Consider the following 23,467-nt stretch of genomic DNA (forward strand, 5'->3'; position numbering starts at 1 on the left):
GACAGCCAAGAAGTTGAAGTAGACCCATACATCCAGACTGGTAGGAGAAGAGGAGCCAGGCAGGCGCAGGGCTGGCGCGGGTTGGCGGCGGCACGCGGAGGTCAGGGAAAATTTGGCGTGAAATCAGCGCGACAGCCATCTGGGGCACAAGAACGCAGCAGTGATCCCTGAGTATGCAAGCTGCGGCTGGCGGACCCAGTGAGGCAGCGATTGTGGACCAGGGCAGAGCTCGCGGCCCAGGATCCCAGAGAAGGGTCTGAGCCCAGGAGAACGGAACTACCACCATTGTTCCCGCCCGTCCCCGCTCCCGCCCCCGCCCCCACATATAACGTCACAATCTAGCGACTGGGGTGCGCTGTCCTAGTGAACACCTAAGGCTCCGCCCCCACCATAACAAGAGGGACCAGACCAGGGGGAAAAAAAAGGAGAGAGAGGGAAAGACATGTTTCCAACAGAACAGATCAGTCCCCCAGGACTCATCCTTTTGAGTGACTAAGAAATAGCCAGTCTATCAGATGCACAGTTCAAAACACTGGTGATCAGAAAGCTCACGGAATTGGTTGATTTTGGGTGCAAATTAGATGAAAGGATGTAGGTTACCATAAAAGAGATGCAGGAAGATACGCGGAGGAGAGACAATACTGAAAGGAAGGAATCTGAGCCTCAAAACAATACAGTGGACCAGAAGGAAGAGAGAATCAACCAAGCAGAAAAGCATAATGAAATAAGAATTCAAAAAAATGAGGAAAAGCTTAAGAGCATCCAGGACACCTTTAAACGTTCCAACATCCGAATTATAGGGGTACCAGAATGGGAGGGGAAAAGCAACAAATTGAGCACGTATTTGAACAAATAATAAAGGAGAACTTCCCCATTCTGGCAAAGGAAATAGACTTCCAGGAAATCCAGAAAGCTCAGGGAGCCCCAAAGAGTTGGACCCAGAAGAAGCACACCAAGGCACATCATAATTACATTAGCCAAGGTAAAAACGAAGGAGAGAATCCTAGAAGCAGGAAGAGATAAGGGGACAGTCACCTACAAAGGAGTTCCCATCAGACTGTCAGCTGATTTCTCAAAAGAGACCTTACAGGCAAGAAGGGGCTGGAAAGAAATATTCCAAGTCATGAAAGACAAGGACCTACAGCCCAGATTGCTCTATCCAGCAAAGCTCTCATTTAGAATGGAAGGGCAGATAAAGTGCTTTTCAGATAAAGTCAAGTTAAAGGAGTTCATCATCACCAAGCCCTTGTTTTATGAAATGCTAAAGGGACTTATCTAAGAAAAGAAGATAAAGAAAAGACATGTATAGTAAAAGGAGAGCAAACTCACAATTATTAACAACCACACCTAAAGCAAAACCGAAAGAAACTAAGTAGACAACTAGAACAGGAACAGAACCACAGAAATAGAGGGCACATGGAGGGTTAGCAGCAGGGGGGTGGGAGGAGGAGAGAGGGGGAAAAGGTATAGAGAATAAGTAGCATAGAATGTAGGTTGAAAATAGATGGGGGGGGCAAGAATAGTACGGGAAATGTAGAAGCTAAAGAACTCATAAGTATGACACATGGACATGAACTAAAGGTGGGGGGGAACGTGGGTGGGAGAGGTGCTACAGGGTGGAGGGGACAGAAGGGGGGAAAAATTTTATACAACTTTGATGAAATGTTAAATCCAGCTTGTTACTGTAACCCAAATTTTTTCTCTCAAAACTAGAGCTTACGTGTCAAAGGTTTTTATTATGTACACTTTATAGGAACCACAGTTTCAGTTCCTGTGTAAACCTCAGCAGCAGCCTGACCTCAGGACCCAGAAATTCAGCTAAAAAGAAACCAGATGGCCAACTCAAGGATGCTGACCACAAGGGCCCACATCGAGGCCTATCGGGAGACATCCTGCATGTCCACAACCCCTCCCCTTGATTTCTTTGCTTTGTTTTCCCTCCCGAGAAAACCCCTGTCTGCACTGAGAGGTAAGGATGGGCTTTGGGATGATTTGCCCATCTCTCCAGGTGGCAGGCACTTGATTAAACTACTTTCCTGGACGTCCATGTTACCCTTAGGTGTCATGAAAATAAGAGGGGGCACCTAAAAAAAATTACAAGTGAGACCCCTTGAATTCACCCAATGGTGAGTGTTTTCTCAGATATGATGTGCTGATAGATAATATCCAGTTGTTATGCTACATCATTAATGCAGGACAGGCACAAAAGGTATTACAAGAGTATGGAAATAAAATTCCACCTGTCTTTGATAAAGACTCCCAACACAAACAGGTTAAAGTGGTGGACATGGTCTATTGAAAAACCTGGAGGGACAACCGTCCTGAGTCCCAACAACAACCCAGGTGGAAGGGTCTACATCAAGGCCTACTAGCACTCTGATTTTAGTGAGCTCATAAAAACAGTCAGTTGGGGTCATTTATCTCAAATTAAACCTCTTTTTTGTGAGTCTCCACAGGAACCATAATCTGAGACCCACTCTTGTGAACCCATCAAGGACCCCAAGCTCCTCTTCAGGAAACAAGACCTGTTACAGGTAAATAACATAATAGCTGGGTCTTAATGTAATGGTCTTTCTCATATTTTTGACACTCTTTCTATTATCCTGTTAGTATGCCCAGCTTCTTCACCCAGGAAAAAAATTTTCCATAAACTACACTCAAATTATTCAAATTTTAACTAAAAACATTTATCATTCCTATTTTCATATCTGTACTGTACTGCAGACCCCTACAAAGATAGTGGGGACTAATATACTGGTAAACTTTTCCAATACCATTGCTGGTGAAAATCAACTTCTCAATTGCTGGCTGTTCCATGAACAATCAAACTCAAGACTCCTCCCACCCAGGTTCAACCTACAACCCTCAGTGTAAGTCTAACTCTGTTATTAAGGTTCGTCTGTTATTAAGGTTCGTCAGAAATTTTGAGAAAGCCAGTCCTTTTGTAGTAAACTTCTCTCTAGATCCTGATGGTTTTCCTTGTACCAACCACACCACGGTCATTAATCAGACTAATAATCAGTTGATATTAAGGTTCTTATATAAGACCCTTACAGAACTCTGCTGTCATTGTGATATGTCTAACGAATGTGTCACTAAACTTGAACTAGATAATTCTGTCTTGACTTTGATATATCCAGACTTTCTGACAATGTTTTTTTGTACTTTTCATCTGACACACTAGTGTCCACTAGACTACTGGGCCAAATTGAATGTCTGGAAAACTAATTCTCAAAATGACCTCCAGAATAGCTGCTGTTATTTGTGAGAAAAACTAATATTAAGTGGAAACTCATTTACCAAGTCCCCAGAGCACATAAAACACCATAGGACCAAGGTACTGTCACCTGAAAGGAGGGACCCTTTCCACAACTGCATAGAAAAACCTGCTGAGGGATACAAAACCACAGTTAGAGATCAAGGGCATTTTTTTTTACACCAACAATGAAATATCAGGAACAGAAGTCATGAAAAATCCCCTTTGATATAGCAACAAGAAAAATAAAGTACCTAGGGGTAAACCTAACCAAGAAGGTAAAAGTCCTGTAGTCAGAGAACTACACAACACTGAAGAAGGAAATTAAGGAAGAAACAAACAAATGGAAGCATATACTGTGTTCTTGGATTGGAAGAATTAACATCACCAAAATGTCTATACCACCCAAAGCAATCTATAGATTCAACACAATCCCTATTAAAATACCAATGACATATTTTACAGATATAGCACAAACACTTCAAAAATTCATTTGGAACTATAAATGACCCTGAATAGCTGCAGCAATTTTGAGAAAGAAGAACAAAGTAGGAGGGATCACAATGCCTGACATCAAACTATATCACAAGGCCACCATACTCAAAACAGTCTGGTGCTAGCATAAGAACATATAGATCAACGGAACAGAATAGAGGGCCCAGAAATAAACCCAAGTCTCTATGGTCAATTAATATTTGACAAAGGGGGAAGAAACCTATAAAGGAGTAAAAATAGCCTGCTGAACAAATAGTGTTGGGAGATCTGGACATGCAAAAAAATGAAACTCAACCACCAACTTACACTGTATACAAAGATAAACTCAAGATGGATAAAAGACTTAAATATAAGTCATGATACCATATACGTCCTAGAGGAAAACATAGGCAGGAAAGTCTCAGATATTCCATGCAGCAATATTTTCACTGATATGTTCCCTAGAGCAACGAACATAGAGGAAAGAATAAATAAATGGAACTTCATCAAAATAAAAAGCTTCTGCATGACCAAGGAAAACATCAGCAAAAGGAAAAGGGAACCAATTATATGAGAAAATATATTTTCAAACGATATGTTGGAGAAGAGTTTGATCTCTGAAATATATAAAGAACTCACACAACTCCATTCCAGGAAGACAAACAACCCAAATAAGAAATGGTCAAAGAACCTAAACAGACACTTCTCTGAGGAGGACATACAAAAGGCCCAGAGACATATGAAAGGATGCTCAGCATCATTAGCCATCAGAGAGATGCAAATTAAAACCACAATGAGATACCACTTCACACTGGTCAGAATGGCTATCATAAACAAATCAACAAGCAACAAATGCTGGTTCCGGAGAAAAGGGCACCCTAGTATACTCTTGGTGGGAACGCAGACTGGAGTAGTCACTGTCAAAAGCACTATGGAATTTGCTCAGAACACTAGAAATGGAACTGCCTTTTGACCTGGCAATTCCACAGTTGGGATTCTACCCTAAGAATCTTGAAACACCAATTCAAAAGAACCTATGCACCCCAATGTTCATAGTAGCATTATTTATAATAGCCAAATGCTGGAAGCAAACTAAGTGCACATCAGTAAATGAATGGATCAAAATATTATGGTACATTTATACAATGGAATACTACACAGCAAAAAGAAAGAAGGAACTACCCTTTCTGACAGCATGGATGGACCTGGAGAGCATTATGCTAAGTGAAATAAGCCAGGTAGTGAAAGACAAATACCACATGATCTCACTTATAAGTGGAATGTAATCAACAAAACAAACAAGCAAACAAAATATAACCAGAGGTATTGAAAGAAAGAACAAACTGACAGTAATCAGAGGCAAGGGGCAGAGGAATAACGGGGGAAAACAGAGAAAGGGCCATCAAGGAACATGTATAAAGGACACTGGCACAAGGCCAAATGAGGTGTTTGAGGGTGGGAGACAGGGATGGTTGGGGCTGGGGGCTACTGGGGGGGATCAAGATAACTATACTTGAACAACAATAAAAAAAACATAAAAAAATTGAACAGACAGTATAGCTAACCAAAAAATAACAGTACTGTCCATGCTTTCCAAAACGTAAAACAGTACCTAGATTCTGTTGCTAATGTACTAGATAACAGATTAACCCTTGGTTACTCACTAGCACAGGAGGGGTGTGTGCCGTCATAAACAAAACCTGCTGTATTAACTCTTCATGGCAAGTAGAAGAAACTATATTAAAAAATCTATGACCAAGCCACATGGACTCATAACTTTGGAAAGGGGAACCCTTCTGCCAGCTTAATCTGGGAGACTATTGCCTGGTTTTTATCCATCCTTGATTCCCTAAGTATAGATCTCCTCCTCAACTTAGGGCCATGCCTTTTTAACTTTCTTGTCTAAATTGTTACCTCTAAAATACCTCAATTCCATGTGAAGGCAATGACTCTGTGGGGATTCCTGCATATCCTTACTTTGGAAGAATCAGCCAATGGCCTCTCTGTTCTGCCCTCAGATCCCATTCCCCTGTCTCCCTTACAGCAGGCAGGAAGAGGCGCCTTCACCCTACATAAGCAGGGATGACAGTCCTTGTCAGTAGGAAGCTGTTACTGAAGACATGCCCTTCTCCCTCATCACCCCACAAAGACTTAAGAAATGGAATTGTCTGAGAGAGAAGTAAGGCAGAATTGTTAGAAGCTAGAAACATTTCTAATGGTGTGGATGGGAAAACTGAGATTAAACAAGGCCAAACAACTTGACCAGTATACAGCTAGTGACTCACAAAACCTCATTTTCTTAACCAAGAACACTGGAGAACAAATGGTGCCTACCTTTTCTCTCTGATCCATGAGTAAATAGTTTAAATCACCCTGGTGAGAGATAGAGGATAGGAACCCTAATAATGGCATCTGTGCCAGCCAAACCCTGAGATGCATGAAGTCAGGGCAACAAGGAACAAAAAAACTGATTACCAGTCAAGATGGAGGCATAGGTAGATATACTTTGCCTCCTCTCACAACCAAAAGAAGGACAACAACAAATTTAAAAACAAAAAATAAGCAAAACTGCCATAAAATCAAAGTGTATGGAAGTCCAATGACCTTAGAGTTGAAGAAATATTCATCCAGATAGGTATGAGGAGGGGAGATGGGCAGCAAGGTGGAGAGTACTTATGGCAAGGCAGTGGCTGGAGGACCAGGGCCAGTGATGCAGCAGCTGGCAGAATATGCTCTCCCACATTTGCATGCAAATGAACTAGGAAGAAAAATTGAGGAGCAACACAGACCACGCAACCCAGGGTCTAGCATGAGGAAATAAAGCCTCAAAACCTCTGACTGAAAAGACCTGTGGATGATGCGGTAGTGGGAGAAACTCCCAGCCCTACAAGAGAGTTCCTTGAAGAGACCCACAGGGTCCTAGAATGCACACAAAACCACCCACCTGGGAATCAGCACCAGAAGAGCCCACTTTGCTTGTGGGTAGCAAAGGAAGTGACTGAAAGCTAAAATGACTGAAGGCTGAGAGGGGATCAAGTGGCATTGTTCCCTCTCTAACCTCTCCCCCACATAGAGAGCCACAAAGTAGTGAAGTGAATTGCCCCACCCTGGCAAATACCTAAGGCTTCACCCCTTTACTACATAAGAGGTGCACCAAGACAAAAAATATGGCCCAAATGAAAGAACAGATCAAAGCTCCAGAAGAAAATACAAGTAAGTGATAAAGAGAAAGCCAACATATCAGATGCAGAGTTCAAAACACAGGTAATCATCATGCTCAGAGAAATGATTGAGTATACTTGCAAAATAGAGAAAAAAGTGAAGGCTATGAAAAGTGAAAGAAGGAAGATATACAGAGAACCAAGAGTGACAGGAAGGGAATGGGAACTCACATCAATGTTGTGGACCAGAAGGAAGAAAGAAACATTCAACCAGAGCAGAATGAAGAAAAAAGAATTCAAAAAATTGAAGAGGGTTTAGGAACCTCTGGGACAACGTTAAAAGTTCCAACATCTGAATCATAGGGGTGCCAGGAGAAGAAGAGGAAGAGCAAGAAATTGAAAACTTATTTGAAAACATAATGGAGAACTTCCCTAATCTGGCAAAAAAGAAATAGACTTCCAGAAAGTCCAGGGAGCTCAGAGTCCCAAAGAAGTTGAACCCAAAGGGGAACACACCAAGGCACATCAGAATTACATTACCCAAGATTAAAGATAAGGGCAACTCTTAAAAGCAGCAAGAGAAAAGGAGACAGTTACCTACAAAGGAGTGCCCAAAAGACCATAAGGTAATTTCTCCAAAGAAACCCTGCACGCAACAAGGGGCTGGAAAGAAGTATTTGAAGTCATGAAAGGCAAGGACCTGCATCCAAGATTACTCTATCCAGCAAAGCTCTCACTGAGAATGGCTGGGCAGATAATGGGCTTCCCAAATAAGGTCAAGTTAAAGGAGTTCATTATCACCAAACCCTTATTGTATGAAATGTTAAAGGAACTTATCTAAGAAAAGGAAGACAAAAACTACGAATAGTATAATGACAACAAACAACTATCAACAACCAAACCTAAAAAAACCAAAAATGAAAATGAACTAAGCAAACAACTAGAACAGGAATAGATTCACAGAAATGGAGACCAAATGGAGGGTTGTGGGCGTGGAGGGAGAAGCAGGAGAATTGGGGAAAAGGTACAGGGAATAAGAAGCATGAATAGTAGGTACAAAATAGACAGGGGGAGGTTAGGAATAGTGTGGGAAATGTAGAAACCAAAGAACTGATCTGTACAACCCATGGACATGAGCTAAGATGGGGGAATACTGGTGGGAGGTGGGTACAGGGCAGAGGGGAATAAAGGGGAGAAAAAATGGCACAACTATAATAGCATAATCAATAAAATATATTTTTAAAAAACCATCTGATTAGAGCCAGAGAGATCCAAGATAAGTAAACCAATAAAATAGATCAAAGAATAATCCCAAACTCCCCTATATGATCATTTTCATGCATCAGCATGTTAAAAGTATTCTGCTGAAACCTCCCCTAAGATTGTCACCTGCAGAAGGAAGATAAAAACTTTCAAGACAAAAAAATACCAGTGCAAGTTCACTCTGGAGGATGCTCATGGTCTTTCTCTAGCATGGACTTTTTACTTTCTTCCTCCTGAACTCTAAGGGTTCCCCACAAGACTTGCAACCAGGGCAGCAGTGGGCAGCAGCAGCTCATCCTTGGCTTATCCCCTGAACCTGTCTCCAAGGCCCCCTTTTTCTCTGACTGTCCAGTGAGCTAAAAGCAACCCCACCTTGACTCACTTCTGTCACTGTGACTTTTACCTCTCAGTGAGTTCACACAGCCCAGTGTGGCTCACTTCTTTTCTATAACATTTCTAGGGAGTCAAAGCAGAGCTCTGCCTAGGTTCTCTCTTGCTGCTTCTTCCACCCTAAATCCTTCATTTGCTTCACTGTCCTCAATGTTAGTAAATGTACGCTCAGAATCAACTTGACCTGTGATATAAAATCTTTCCTATACAAGGTCAAGAAAACACACACTATGGCTGGCCTGAGGCACACCCAGTCTGGGTCCCCTCCTCATCCCGTGACATTATTGTAAGTCTCATTTGTCAGAAAAATCATACCAGCATCCCTGAGTTACCCAAAGGAACCATTAGATCAAGTATACTCACGTTGTTCAGCCTGCAGCTCAGTCTCTCTTGCCCCTGTTCCCCAGTGCTTTGTTGTGGGCAACTTGTTTTTCCTGAAGAAGAAGCACACTGGGTTCAATGTACCGGGTGCTGCTGGGAGATGAGTTTAAAAAGAAATAAAACAAAATCTTTCTCGCAGTCACTGGGGCTTACAAGCTGTTCAGGGATAAGCTTTCTTAATAACATTTCCTTCCTGTAATTGTCAAGAAACCAATTAATGCAGTTCATTTGCATAAGTGTTTACTGGTGTCTGTGTGGAGAAGAAAGAGTCGTATTTGGTGGGATTTTACAGAAATGAACTTGGCACTCAGGGGTGATGTGCATAACTGTGTGCAAGACAGATAACAAAAACAAGCCTCAATAATTTCAAAAAGATTGAAATCATACCAAGCATTTTCTTGGATCACAAGGGACTGAAGCTAGAAACCAACCCCAAGGGAAAAAACCCGAAACACTCAAAATCATGGAGATTAAATAGCATGCTATTAAACAATGAATGGGTCAAGAATGATATTAGGGAAGAAATCAAAAGGTTTCTGGAAACAAATTAAAATGAACTCACAACAACCCAAAACTTATGGGACACAGCCAAGGCAGTCCTGAGAGGGAAGTTCATAGCGATACAGGCCCACCTAAAAAAAGTTAGAAACATTCCAAACAAACAACCTAACCCTACGTCTACAAGAACTCGAAGAACAACAACAAAGACAGCCCAGAGCAAGCAGAAGGAAGGAAATAACCAAGATCAGAGCAGAATTAAATCACATAGAGACTAAGAGCACAATTCTAAGGATCAATGAATCCAAGAGCTGGTTCTTTGAAAAGATAAACAAAATTGGCAAGCCTTTACACAGTCTCATCAAGAAAAAAAGAGAGAGAACCCAAATAAACACAATCAGAAATGAAAGAGGAGAGATTGCAACAGATACCACAGAAATAGAAAGGAGTGTAAGAAATTACTACGAAGAATTGTATGCCAAGAAATTTGAAAACCTAGGTGAAATGGACAAATTTCTAGAAAAATATAATCTTCCAAAACCCAGTGAAGAAGAAGCAGAAAGCCTGAACAAACCAATAACAGCAAAAGAAATTGAAGCAGTCATCAAAAAACTCCCAATACACAAAAGCCCTGGACCAGATGGTTTCACAGGAGAATTCTACAAAGCATTTAAGGAAGAGCTAACCCTTATCCTTCACAGACTATTTAAAAAAATCCAAAAATATGGGAGACTGTGAAACTATTTTTATGAGGCCAATATCATCCTAATTCCAAAACCAAATAAAGACACAACAAAGAAAGAAAACTTCAGGCCAATATCACTGATGAATATTGACGCTAAAATCCTCAACAAAATACTGGCAAACCGCATCCAACAATACATTAAAGAGATTATACACCATGACCAAGTGGGATTCATCCCAGGGATGCAAGAATGGTACAATATTCACAAATCAGTAAATGTAATACATCACATAAACAAAAGCAAAGACAAAAACCACATGATCATATCAATAGATGCAGAAAAAGCATTTGATAAGGTACAGCACTCATTTGTGATAAAAACACTCAGCAAAGTGGGAATAGAGGGAGCATTCCTCAACATATTAAAGGCCATATAGGAGAGACCTACAGCCAACATCATACTCAATGGGTAAAAATTAAAATCTTTTCCACTAAGATCAGGAAAAAGACAAGGCTGTCCACTTTCACCACTTCTATTCAATATAGTACTGGAAGTTTTAGCCATAGGGATCAGACAAGAAAAAGAAATAAAAGGCATTTAAATCGGAAAGGAGGAAACAAAACTGTCACTGTTTGCAGAGGACATGATAGTGTACATAGAAAATCCTATACTCCACCAAAAAACTGCTTGACCTAATAAATGAATTTGGCAAAACAGCGGGATACAAAGTTAATATCCAGAAATCAAAGGCATTTCTGTACACCAACAATGAAAGAGCAGAAGCAGAAATCAAGGAAAAAATCCCATTTGAAATAGCAAAAAGCAAAATAAAATACCTAGGAGTAAACCTAACCAAAGAGGTAAAAGACTTGTATTCAGAAAACTACACAACACTGAAGAAAGAAATCAAGGAAGACACAAACAAATGGAAACATATACCGTGTTCATGGATCGGAAGAATTAATATCATCAAAATGTCCATACTACCCAAAGCAATTTACACATTCAATGCAATACCTATTAAAGTACCAGTGGCTTATTTCATAGACATAGAACAAACACTTCAAAAATTTATATGGAACCATAAACGACCCTGAATAGCTGCTGCAATTTTGAGAAAGAAGAGTAAAGTAGGAGGGATCACAATACCTGACACTTAACTATACTACAAGGCCACTGTAATCAAAAGAACCTGGTACTGGCACAAAAACAGGCACATGGACCAATGGAACAGAACAGAGAGCCCAGAAATAAACCCACGTCTATAGAGTCAATTAATATTTGACAAAGAAGCAGCAACATAAAGTGGAGTAAAAATAATCTCTTCAACAAATGGTGTTGGGAGAACTGGACAGCTAAGTGCAAAAAAATGAAACTCGAGCACCAACTTGACCTTATACAAAAATAAGTTCAAGGTGGATAAAAGAGTTAAATATAAACTGCAACACCATTAAAGTCCTAGAAGAGAACGTAGGTAGGAAAATCTCAGATATTTCACGAAGAAACTTTTTTACTGACATGTCCCCTAGAGCAAGGGACATAAAGGAAAGAATAAATAAATGGGACCTCATCAAAATAAAAAGCTTCTGCACAGCTAAAGAAAACAGTATCAAAATAAAAAGAGAACCAACTGTATGGGAAAACATATTTGCCAATGATACCTCAGACAAGGGTTTAATCTCCAAAATATATAAAGAACTTACACGACTACACTCTAAGAACACAAGCAACCCAATTGAAAAATGGGCAAAGGACTTGAACAGACAGTTCTCCAAGGAGGACATACAGAAAATCCAAAGATACATGAAACGATGTTCACTATCACTAGCTATCAGAGAGATGCAAATTAAAACCACAATGAGATACCACTTCACACCAGTCAGAATGGCCATCATAAACAAAGCAACAAGCAAGTGTTGGAGAGGTTGTGGAGAAAAGGGGACCCTAGTGCACTGTTGGTAGGACTGCAGACTGGTACAACCACTATGGAAAGCAGTATGGAACTTCCTCAGAAAACTAAAAATGGATCTGCCTTTTGATCCAGCAATTCCACTGCTGGGACTATATCCTAAGAACACTAAAACACCAATACAAAAGAACCTATGTCCCCCCATGTTCATAGTAGCACAATTTACAATAGCTAAGTGCTGGAAGCAACCTAGATGCCCATCAGTAAATGAATGGATCAAAAAACTATGGTACATTTACACAATGGAATTCTATGGAGCAGACAGAAAGAAGGAGCTCCTGCCATTTGCAACAGCTTGGATGGAGCTGGAAAGCATTATGCTAAGCAAAATAAGCCAGGTAGTGAAAGACAAATACCATATAATCTCACCTTTAACAGGAACCTAAAAAACAAAAGAAATAAACAAGCAAAATATAACCAAAGTCACTGAAATAGAAGACAGGCTGATAATGACCAGAGGGGAGAGAAGAGGGAATTTCAGGGGAGAACGGATAGGGTTTACAGGAACAAATTTAAAGGACACATGGACAAAAACTAGGGGGAGGGTGGTAATGGGAGGGAAGTGGGGAGGATTGGGTGGGTGGGCTGGATTGGGAGTAAAAAGGAGAAAACTGTACTTGAACAAAGATTAAAAGAAAAAATATAAAAATTAAAGTATTACTATAGGTAAAAAAAAAGACAGATAACAAACACCACCAAAGAGAAATAGGAACCCATTCATGAGCACATATTTTATGATCTTTCTTTTCTCATGTATCAGTTTCCTATTCACTCACAGTATTCAAATCCATAGGTCAGTGTCTGTTCTGGGGGAAACCCAGAATAAGAAACCCAGTGCCTTGGTTAAAAAAACAAAACAAAATGACTGCCAAACAATGAGAACAGGAGATTAATGACTGCAAAAGATAGCGAGGCTGCATATCTAATTTAACCCAACTCATCCACCAAATGATGCTCATGGATCTTGTTTGACATCCCTGCCAGTTCTGAGCACTTCCAGGAGTGCGAAACTGTTGCTACTCTGGGTTCTCCTGTTAGAGAAAGGTAGCATATGGAGTATTATACTCTACTCACCCAGAGAGGAATGAGTGTTTCCATAAGATTCAGTCCCTTTACACAGATCCCACTGCTCTGGGCATGAGGATGGCTTACACATACTCGTGTGTATTCTGTATCCCCTGAGATCCTGGAAGAAAACAGAAGGCAACCTTAAAGTCTACCATTAAAGAAAGATTAGTGAAGGGTGTATTTCCAGAAATGTGGGAAAGTTGTGGTGACCCAAAGGGCTGTTGACACACCTGGGAACCAGTAGTATAGGGAAGCTGTTCCCCTCAGATATAAGGGACAAGAGGCACAAACCCTGTTACTATAGCAGCCAGCACGAGCTGCAGCCAAAGATGCAAGCTACCCGATGAGGTCTTAGGAGACCTCAGCTCTGCCCAAACTGTGACCAGCAAAGAAAGCATGAACTCTCACGTCTCTCTCCTCCTGACTCCCCCTTTCATGGGCTGAACCACCAGTAGGATCAGCACACAGGGATATGTGGGTGATGCCATCCACACAAGCTACAGAATACAGGTTTGCTTCTGGCTCTTAAGAACTTGGGATATTATTCTATCACCTGGGATCTCCCCAAATCCTGCCCACATTTTGGAAGAAGGCCCTGTATTCAATGTCCCTCAAGTTATCCCTTTGAATGTTCCACCTCAGCTTTCCCAGTTATCTGACTCCTCTAACAGCAGAAAGTGGATTTGGGGTGGCAAGTGGGTTCTTGTTCCTCTCTTTGGTCTCCATTCCCCTGCCCCACATGGAGGCAAACAGGATATCTGTGTCTATTTTTAATTTAAAAGAAAAACTTCAAAGACTTGTGCAAATTAACTCAGGGTTCCCAGTAAATACATGACAACTTCTCCTATCCTGCAGAAGGCCTGGCTCATGGAAATCTCAGGGAAACTTGCCATACTATTTTTTTTATTGAATAGATCCACTTTCTCTTTGGATAAAAAGGAGTGCATAAATTGTCCAGCTCACTTTATAATTAACTATTTTTTTCATAAATAGAGTAAGTATTTTCCTTCTAAAAAAGTCCTTGTGAAAAGAGAGCTGGGTGTGGGGACCCATGAGGCTGCTAGGATGTTATTAGGGACTGTGATCTTTTTGATTCAAAGCCTGATATATCTTCAGGACCTGAAAGGAGCACAGAAGTAAATCTGTTCAAGTTCTTGACTCTTCAGATTTGGATGTCTTGCTTTTCCTGTCTTCCAGATAAGTGCAAACATTTCTAATTCTAATTTCTAGTTCTAAGATTAAGATGGATGTAAGTGGGATGGAGAAGGGAACTTTTCTTCAGAAGATGTCCTTTGAATTGGATGGATGGTCCATCCCTGAAGAGTATGAAAGGATAAAGGTTATAAAGTCTCTCAGAGCAGGGCAGCTCCATTTGGGTGGGGTTCAAGACACTATTTAGCTCCTGTAAGCAAATATAAGGAAAGAATTTCAAAAGCTCCTCAGATAAAAAAATAATAAAAAGTTGTATTAAAGAGTCATCATGCTGGAATAAAATTAAAACATAGGCTCTGCAGTCACTGTTTGCAGAGACAGCCACATAGTGAATGACACTCTGTAATTTGTACAAATGTGGTAGATAGGTAAAAAAACTGGTTGTCAGAATCTTGTAATGATTTTGTACTTGGAATATTTCCCTAGTGAAAATCTGAAAAGTAAACATGCAGTTTAAAAGGAAACATTTCACTTGGAAAACGTAAAATGAAATAATGTATAAATCCTGTAAGGGATAAAAGTCCAAATGGGGCTCAGATTTAAAAAAGAAACCTTTTTATTGTCTAACAATTTTTTAATGAGAAAAAGGATATTTTGACATTGCAATGGCCTCAGGTTCTCTGCCTAGTTATAATATAAAGAACAAGAGCCTGCAAATTGACAACATGGTAACAATGAGGACTTGAAAAGATGAGTTTTTTTTTTAAAGTGAATGTACAGAAATCATTGGAACATATATGTATATATTTTTTTTTTGTTACTGAATGGAGTTTTATTACATAAAACTAAGTTTGAAATATTGGGTTATATAACTAATTCAGTTTCTTAAATTCTTAAACACAAGAAGTGATTTTTCTCTCACCTTGTTAGTTCTCCAAAATGTTCTTAATTTAGAATGCTTCCCTTTTTTCTTTGTGTTTATGCACAAGAAGCTCCTACTGATTCAGGGAATCCAGATGCTCCTGAGGCTTCTAACTAGAGACAGCTCAGTCTCTATTTCTTGAATACTTGTGAAAAATTTATTTTGCAGTTATAGTTGGCACATGATATTATATTAGTTTAGGGTATACAACATCATGATTAGGCATTTATGTACCACATGAAATAACCACCATGATAAGTCAGGTACCCACCTGGCACCATACATAGCTGTTACAATATTATTGCTTTCCTCCTCTGTGTTGTCTTACATCCTGGGGACTATTTATCACTGGCCATCTGGTTTTCTTCCTCCCTTATTGAATTCTTCATAATCTAACATTTCTGCAGTGATGCACCCATAGCTGGGAAACAATGTTTACATTATGGAGAGAGGAATGATTACATAACTAATGTGAGGGACAATTCTTCTTTGAAGTCAAAGACTGCCCATCAGTTCTTAGATAAGGCATGTACAGAAGATTAAGAACTGTTCATGCAACTTTAAAAAATCATCCCTAAATAGTTCAAAAGAATGGCATGCAATTTGAAAGTAGAGTCTGCTATCCATTGTGTGATTTTATATTAAAATTTTCAGTGATATATTTAGGAAAAAACCCAGAAATTATTTGGTCTGAGCCTCTCACTTTGCACATGAAGTAACTGCCAAGCAGAGAAGGGCAGTGATTTTCTTACCACTCCACCTAGGTCCTGGCAAAACAAGGACTGTCTTATTTTTTCAGCCCAGATTAATGCCTTCACTGTTATATAAAGGGCAAAAATAAATATATGAGTACATATAATATGTAAAATGTCAATTTCATTATGTAAAATTTCATGTCTACATATATTAGAAGACATAATAGATGCTTGTACATTTTTATAATATTAATTTGGATTTAAAAGAAGAAAATCAGATGACATCTGTGCAAAAAAAAAAAAAGGAAGAAAGAATAAGAAATGAGACATCCAAGGTTGGGGTGGTGTAGGTAGAAGCTACACTCACCTTTTCCCAGGGTCAAAGTGGAGTTACAACTAAATTATAGAACAACTGACCCTGAATAACTAACTGAAGATTAGCTGAACAGACCCCTTTAACCAAAGATTTAGATTAGAAGCCACATCAAGCCTGGCAAGAAGGGTGGAGATGGAAAAAGGGCTGGCCATGCTTTCACGGATAGTGGCTGGGGAACTGAAGGGATATCTCAGTTGTGGGGGATTTCCCTGAAAAAGATGCCGCCTAATTCCCAAATTGGTCTTTAAAGTCCAGAGCATCGGAGCCAAGAAGAGGTGCCCATACGATATCTGACTGTGAAAAGCAGCAGGGCTTCTGTCCACCAGGGAGAAACTGGAGCCCACTAGAGACACAGGCACTCTCTTAATGCACCAACATACACAATTTTGTTCTCAGACACTCAACCTGGGCTACAGTGGAGGGAAGACTGAGCAGACCAATGTTGCATAAGGAGAATCTGTGGTTTGTGGCTCTGCAGAAAAAGCTGAAGGGACATTTGCCAGAAACCCTGTGCTGATTCATTCTCCCATACCGCAGAGACCATCTTTCTTGGGTGGAGCACTCCCATGTTTGTGGCAACAGTCTGGAGAGCAGTAAGACTTCCTTTGCCCTTCTGGACTTCCTTTCACCCACACTGCAGACCTGTCCCTGCTGACAAGTATAGCCAAGGTTCTTTCAGTGAGAGGGCCTGTCAACCAGGAGGTGGAGGTATGCAGAGGTGGATCTTGAGGTGCCTTGGGACTTTTCCTGACCAGGCCTGTGCCTGGTGCTGATAAAACCCAGCTTTGGTGCACAGATTGATCCACCCATGTGCACCCAGGTCCAGCAGTGGAAGCCAGAAACTGTGGATGACTTGTAGCTCCAAACAGGTTGCCCAGGGCCAGTCAAAGGCAGCCTCTGACATTGGCCTGCAGCAGAGTCTCTTCCTAGAGGCCCAGAACAAACATCCCCAGTGGCCAGCTTCAGACAACATCAGAGCAGGATCCAATAAGCTTCATAAGCAGCAAATCCAATGGGAGAACTTGGTAGGCACCAAACCCCACTGAGAAAAATTCCACTATGTGTGGTCTGCACATGTACATCATCTTATATGCTGTGGTCAGGGTTGAGCCTCACAGTGAGCCAGCCTGAGTTTTGATACCATGCATGAACATGCCAATAGCAATCAAAACTCAACTACAACAAGAGGACATACATAATATTAAAAAAGAACATTCCTGGAGCACCCAGGTCAGGTGAACAAGAAGACTGCACCACTGCATACTACAAGGCACCTACTACATAAGGCAACTTCACAAAGCCTGAGAGTCATAGAAGATTCATGCAATACACAGAAACAAACAAAAAGAGACAGCCAAACTAGGGAGACAAAAAAAACCCACACCCCAAATGAAAGAAAAGGAGGAATCTCCAGCAAAAGAGCTAAATGAAATGGAGGCAGGCAATTGATCAGTTTTAGAGTTCAATACAATGGCTATAAGAATGTTCTATGCCATGAAAAAGATACATAAACCATAAAAAAGAACTAGTCAGAAATGAAGAATACAATATCTGAAATGAAGACTACACTGAAAGGAATGAATAGTAGGTTAGATGAAGCAGTTGACCAAATAAGCAATTTGGAGACAAGGTAGAAAAAACACCCAATCAGAGCAGCAAAAAGAATTAAAAAAATATGAGGATAGTTTAAGGCACCTTTGGAACAGCATGTAAAAAACAACAACATATACATCAAAGGGGTAATAGAAGGAGAACAAAGCAAGGGATTGAGAACCTATTGAAGAAATAATGACTGAAAACTTCCTTGACCTGGTGAAGAAAAAAGACACATAACTAGAGGGAATGCAGAAAGTCCCAAACAAGATGGACCCAAAGAGGTCCACACAAAGAAACATCATAATTAAAATGGCAAATGTTAAAGAAAAAGTTGGAATCTTAAAAGCCACAAGAGAAAGACAGTTACCTACTAGGGAGCTTCATAAAACTGTCAGTTGATTTCTTAACAGAAACTATGCAGGCCAGAAGGGATTGGCAACAAATATTCAAAGGGATGAAAAGGAAGGACCTTCCATTAAGATTACTTTACCCAGCAAGGCTATAACTTAAAATTGAAAGAGGAAAAACAGCTTCTCAGACAAGAAAAAGCTAAAAGAGTGTTACCACCAAAGCAGTATTACAAGACATGTCAAAGAGCCTGCTTGAAGAAGAAACAAAATTAGATGAAGAAGGGACAGAGGAACATAGTTAAAAGAATAAAATGGCAATAAATACACACCTATCATAGGCACTTTAAATGTATATGCCTTAAATGCTACAATCAAAAGACATAGGGTGGCTGAATGGATAAGAGAAAAAAACCCATATATATACTCACTCCAGAAGACTCATCTCAGAATGAAAGATACACACAGACTAAAGATAAAGGGATGGATAAAGATATTTTATGCAAATAGTAAGGATTTAAAAAGGTATATATAATACTTAGATCACACAGAATAGACTTTAAAATAAGGCTGTAGTAAGAGACAAAGAAGGACACTACATAATGATAAAGGGGGCAATCAAACAAGAGGATATAACCCTTGTAAACATTTATACACCCAACATGGGACCTGCAAAATATATAAAGCCAATCTTGATGCATGTAAAGTGAGAGACTGACAGTAATTCAGTCATGATAGGCGATTTTACCCCTCCATTGACAGCAATGGTTAGGTTATCCAGACTGAAAATCAACAAGCAAATGACGACCTTAAATGACAAACTAGATCAGAAAGATTTCATTGATATCTTCAGAACATTTCATCCTAAAGTAACAGAATAAACATTCTTTCCAAGTGTGCATGAAACATTATCTAGGATAGATCACAAGTTAAAACACAAAATAAGTCTCAATAAATTTAAGAAAATGAAAACCATATCAAGACGCTTCTCTGACATAATGAGAAGAAACTGCAAATCAATTCCAAAACAATAAGTAAAAAACACACAGAGACCTGAAGGCTAAATATCATGTTGCTAAACAAGAAATGGATTAACAATGATAATCAAGGAAGAAATCAAAAGATACCTTGAAAGAAATGAAAATGAGAACACATTTGCTACCCAGAATCTATGAGACACAGTGAAAGCAGTCCTAAGATGGAAATTCATAGTATTACAGGCCTATCTCAAGACTCAGGGATAATCTCAATAAGCAATCTAACTTCACACTTCAAAGAACTTGAAAAAGAACACCAATCAAAGCTCTAAGTGAGTAGAAGGAAGGAAATAATAAAGATCAGAAGTAAATGAAATGGAGTAAAAAAGAACCATACAAAAGATAAAGGAAAGCAAGAACTGGTTCTTTGAAAAGATAAGGAAGATTGACAAATCTTTCATTAGACTCATCACAACAAAAAACAAAGAGAACCCAAATAAATAAAATCAGAAATGAAAGAGAAGTAACAACTGACATCAACCCCCCCACAAGATTGTAAAAAAATATGATGAACAACTGTATACTAACAAATTCAACAACCTATGTATAATAGATAAATTTCTAGAAACATACAATCTTCAAAAACTGAATCAGAAAGAATCAGAATACCTGAATACACAGATTAAAACTAGTGAAATTGAAGCAGTAATAAAAAAACTCCCGGAGAATTGACGGCTGCTGCGAGTGGGTCACTACTCTCTCTTCGATTAAAGAGCGTGGTCCGGGACCCCAGTACGGGACCCCACTACGGGACTCACACAGATACCTCAGAATGCCGGGTCTAAGTTGTAGATTTTATCAACACAAATTTCCCGAGGTGGAAAATGTAGTGATGGTGAATGTAAGATCCATTGCTGAAATAGGGGCTTACGTCAGCCTGCTGGAATACAACAAAATGAAGGCATGATTCTTCTTAGTGAGTTGTCCAGAAGGCGTATTCGTTCTATAAACAAACTCATCCGAATTGGCAGGAATGAATGTGTGGTTGTCATTAGAGTGGATAAAGAAAAAGGATACATTGATTTGTCAAAAAGAAGAGTTTCTCCAGAGGAAGCAATCAAATGTGAAGATAAATTCACCAAATCCAAAACTGTTTACAGCATTCTCCGTCATGTTGCTGAGGTGTTAGAGTACACCAAGGATGAGCAGCTGGAAAGCCTGTTCCAGAGGACTGTTTGGGTCTTCGATGACAAGTACAAGAGACCTGAATACGGTGCCTATGATGCAGTTAAGCATGCAGTCTCAGACCCATCTATTTTGGATAGTTTAGATTTGAGCGAAGATGAACGGGAAGTGCTCATTAACAATATTAATAGGCGTTTGACCCCACAGGCTGTCAAAATTCGAGCAGATATTGAAGTGGCATGCCACGGTTATGAAGGCATTGACGCCGTGAAAGAAGCCCTGCGAGCAGGTTTGAACTGTTCTGCAGAGACCATGCCCATCAAGATTAATCTCATAGCTCTTCCTCGGTATGTGATGACTATAACAACCCTGGAGAGGAAAGAAGGCCTCTCCGTCCTCAATCAAGCCATGGCTGTTATTAAAGAAAAGATTGAAGAAAAGAGGGGTGTCTTCAATGTTCAAATGGAGCCCAAAGTGGTCACAGATACAGATGAAACTGAACTTGTGAGGCAGCTGGAAAGGCTTGAGAGAGAAAATGCAGAAGTGGATGGAGATGATGACGCAGAAGAAATGGAAGCCAAAGCTGAAGATTAACGTTGTAGGAAACAGTCCAGTTTAAGGAACACAAAACAGCCCTTCCTGGCTATAAACCCTAGACTTAAAAGTTTTCCAGTATTGAAAACTTCAAAGTTGAATATTTTTAATTTCCAAGTATTTAAGTGTTCTAACAGACCAAAACGTGAAATGCCCTCCTAAAATATCAGCTATTTTCACACAGTAGCTCCAAGACATTGAGCATTTTTAAGCTAAGAAGTGATAAAATTGGGTTTTCCATTTCTGATGTCTCCAGGTTGACACGCCTTTGTACTTCAGTGCCTCCATGTAATTTATCAGGGACACCCAAACCAAATAGTCCCAATCTTTCTAAATAAATGTATTAAGCAAACATTAAATAAATTTCTGAGATATTAAAAAAAAACTCCCAACAAACAAAAGAATTGGATGGGATGGCTTTACAGGTAAATTGTATGAAACATTCAAAGAAATACTAAAACCTAATCTTCTGAAACTATTCCAAAAAATATTCAAGAAAAGGGAATACACCCAAGTTCATACACAAGGCCAGTGTTATTGTAATTCTAAAACCAGATAAGGACACTGCAAAGAAAGAAAATTATAGGCCAATCTTTGCAATGAACATAGAACTAAAATCCTCAACAAATATTAGCAAACCAGAACCACCAAAATATTAAAAAGATCACACACCATGACCAAGTGACATTTATTATGGTGACGTAAGGTGAGTATAATATTTGCAAATCAATGAACGTGATACACCACATGAATAAAATGAAAGATAAAAACTACACGATTATATCAATAGATGCAGAAAAGCATTTGATAAAACTCAGTATTCATATATGATAAAAATTGTCAGCAAAGTGGGACTAGAGGGAACATACCTCAATGTAATGAAGACAATATACGACAAACCCACATCCAACATTATACTCAATGGGCTAACACCAAACCTGTTTCCCTTAAGATTGGGAACAAGACATAATGTCCGCTTTTACCATCTTATTCAACATAGCACTGGAAGCCCTAGAACAGCAGTCAGACAAGAAAAAGACACAAAATGCACCCATATTAGAAAGGAAAAAGTAAAACTGTCATTATTTATTTGCAGATAACATAACACTGCATATAGAGGATCCTAAAGATTCCACCAAAAAAAACTGGAACTGATCACTGAGTTCAGCAAAAGAGCAGGATACAAAATAAGTATCCAGAAACCAGTTGCAACTTTATGCCCCAATAATGAACTATGAGAAAGAAAAACTTAGAAAACTGTTTGATTCACAGTTACTTCAAAAAGAACACCTAAGAATAAACCAAACAAGGATGTAAAAGACTTGTGCTTGGAACATTATAAGACACTGAAGAAAGAAATTAAATAAGATACAAAAAAGTGGCAGCATATAGCATGGTTTTGGGTTGGAATAATTAGCATCATTAAAATGTTTCTACTATAGCAATCTATAGATTCAACACAATTTTTATTAAAATACCTATGGCATATTTCATAGAACAAGAACAAATATGCCAAAAATTTATATAAAACCACAAAAGACCGTAAGAGATACAGTGATCTTAAGAAAAAAGAACAAAGTTGGAGGATTATGCACCTTATGTCAGACTGTACTACAAGGTCATAGTAATTAAAACATCATGGTACTGGCATAAAAACAGACATAGATAGAGAGCCCGGAAATAAACCCATGCCAATATAACCAATTAATATTTGACAAAGGAGGCAAAAACATACAATGGGCTAAAGATGGTATATTGAAGAAATGGTGTTTGGGAAAATAAGACAGATACATGCAAAAAATAAAAAAACTAGACCACCTCTTTACACTATACACAAGAATTAACTCAAAATGGATTAAAAACTTAAATGCTTAACTCAAAACCATAAAATTCCTAAAAGGAAACAATGGCAGTAAAATCTCAAACATTTCTTGTAGCAATATTTATTCTGATATAGCTCCTTTGGCAAGAGAAACAAAAGAAAAATAAACAAATGGAACCACATCAAACTAAAAAGTTTTTGCACAGCAAGGGAAACTATCAATAAAATGAAAAAGACAACCCAGTGAGTAGAAGAACATATTCACCATCACATCTGATAAGGGGTTAATATCTAAAATGTATACAAGTCAACGCCAAAGCCATAACAAAACAAATTAAAAACAGTTCAATTTAAAAAATGGTCTAAGGACTTGAGTAGACACTTCTCCAAAGAGGACATATGGCTGGACAAGACACATATAAAAAAGATATTCAACATCAGTAATCAGAGAGATGCAAACTAAAATCACAATATCGCCTCACATCTGTCAGAATGGCTGTCATCAATAAATTAAGTTCCGGTGAAGATGTGGAGAAAAGAATCCTCATGCACTGTTGGTAGAAATGCAGATTGGTCAGCTACTGTGGGAAGCAGTATGGAGTTACCTCTAAAAGTTAAAAAATAAAGTTGCTTTTTAAAAAATGGAAGACCCAGT

At 39.2% G+C, this 23,467-nt stretch overlaps 1 protein-coding gene and 1 pseudogene across 14 annotated transcripts in view; one reads left to right on the top strand and one right to left on the bottom strand.

Annotated features, from left to right (window-relative positions):
- The window catches only part of LOC123829446 (membrane-spanning 4-domains subfamily A member 8-like), a 37,383-nt gene that overhangs the window by 12,304 nt on the left and 1,612 nt on the right, over positions 1–23,467 (bottom strand). For 4 of the 14 annotated variants that reach the window (XR_006787605.1, XM_045855160.1, XM_045855164.1 and 1 more), the window contains exons 2-3: positions 13,153–13,264; positions 8,908–9,018 (exon numbers count right to left, since the gene is read on the bottom strand). Coding sequence is in view for 5 of the 14 variants with exons in the window: in XM_045855160.1 (XP_045711116.1) it covers positions 8,908–9,018; positions 13,153–13,264 (223 nt within the window). In the remaining 9 variants the exon portion in view is untranslated. Of the gene's footprint in view, positions 1–8,907; positions 9,097–13,152; positions 13,265–23,467 lie in introns of those variants that run through there. The other 10 variants (XM_045855171.1, XM_045855169.1, XM_045855161.1 and 7 more) reach the window with 9 other exon arrangements.
- LOC123829445 lies at positions 20,040–21,091 on the top strand (annotated as a pseudogene).

The sequence above is a fragment of the Phyllostomus hastatus genome, unplaced genomic scaffold, assembly GCF_019186645.2.
Source record: "Phyllostomus hastatus isolate PE091 unplaced genomic scaffold, TTU_PhHast_1.1 phas_scaffold_11, whole genome shotgun sequence".
In the NCBI taxonomy this organism is placed as follows: domain Eukaryota; kingdom Metazoa; phylum Chordata; class Mammalia; order Chiroptera; family Phyllostomidae; genus Phyllostomus; species Phyllostomus hastatus.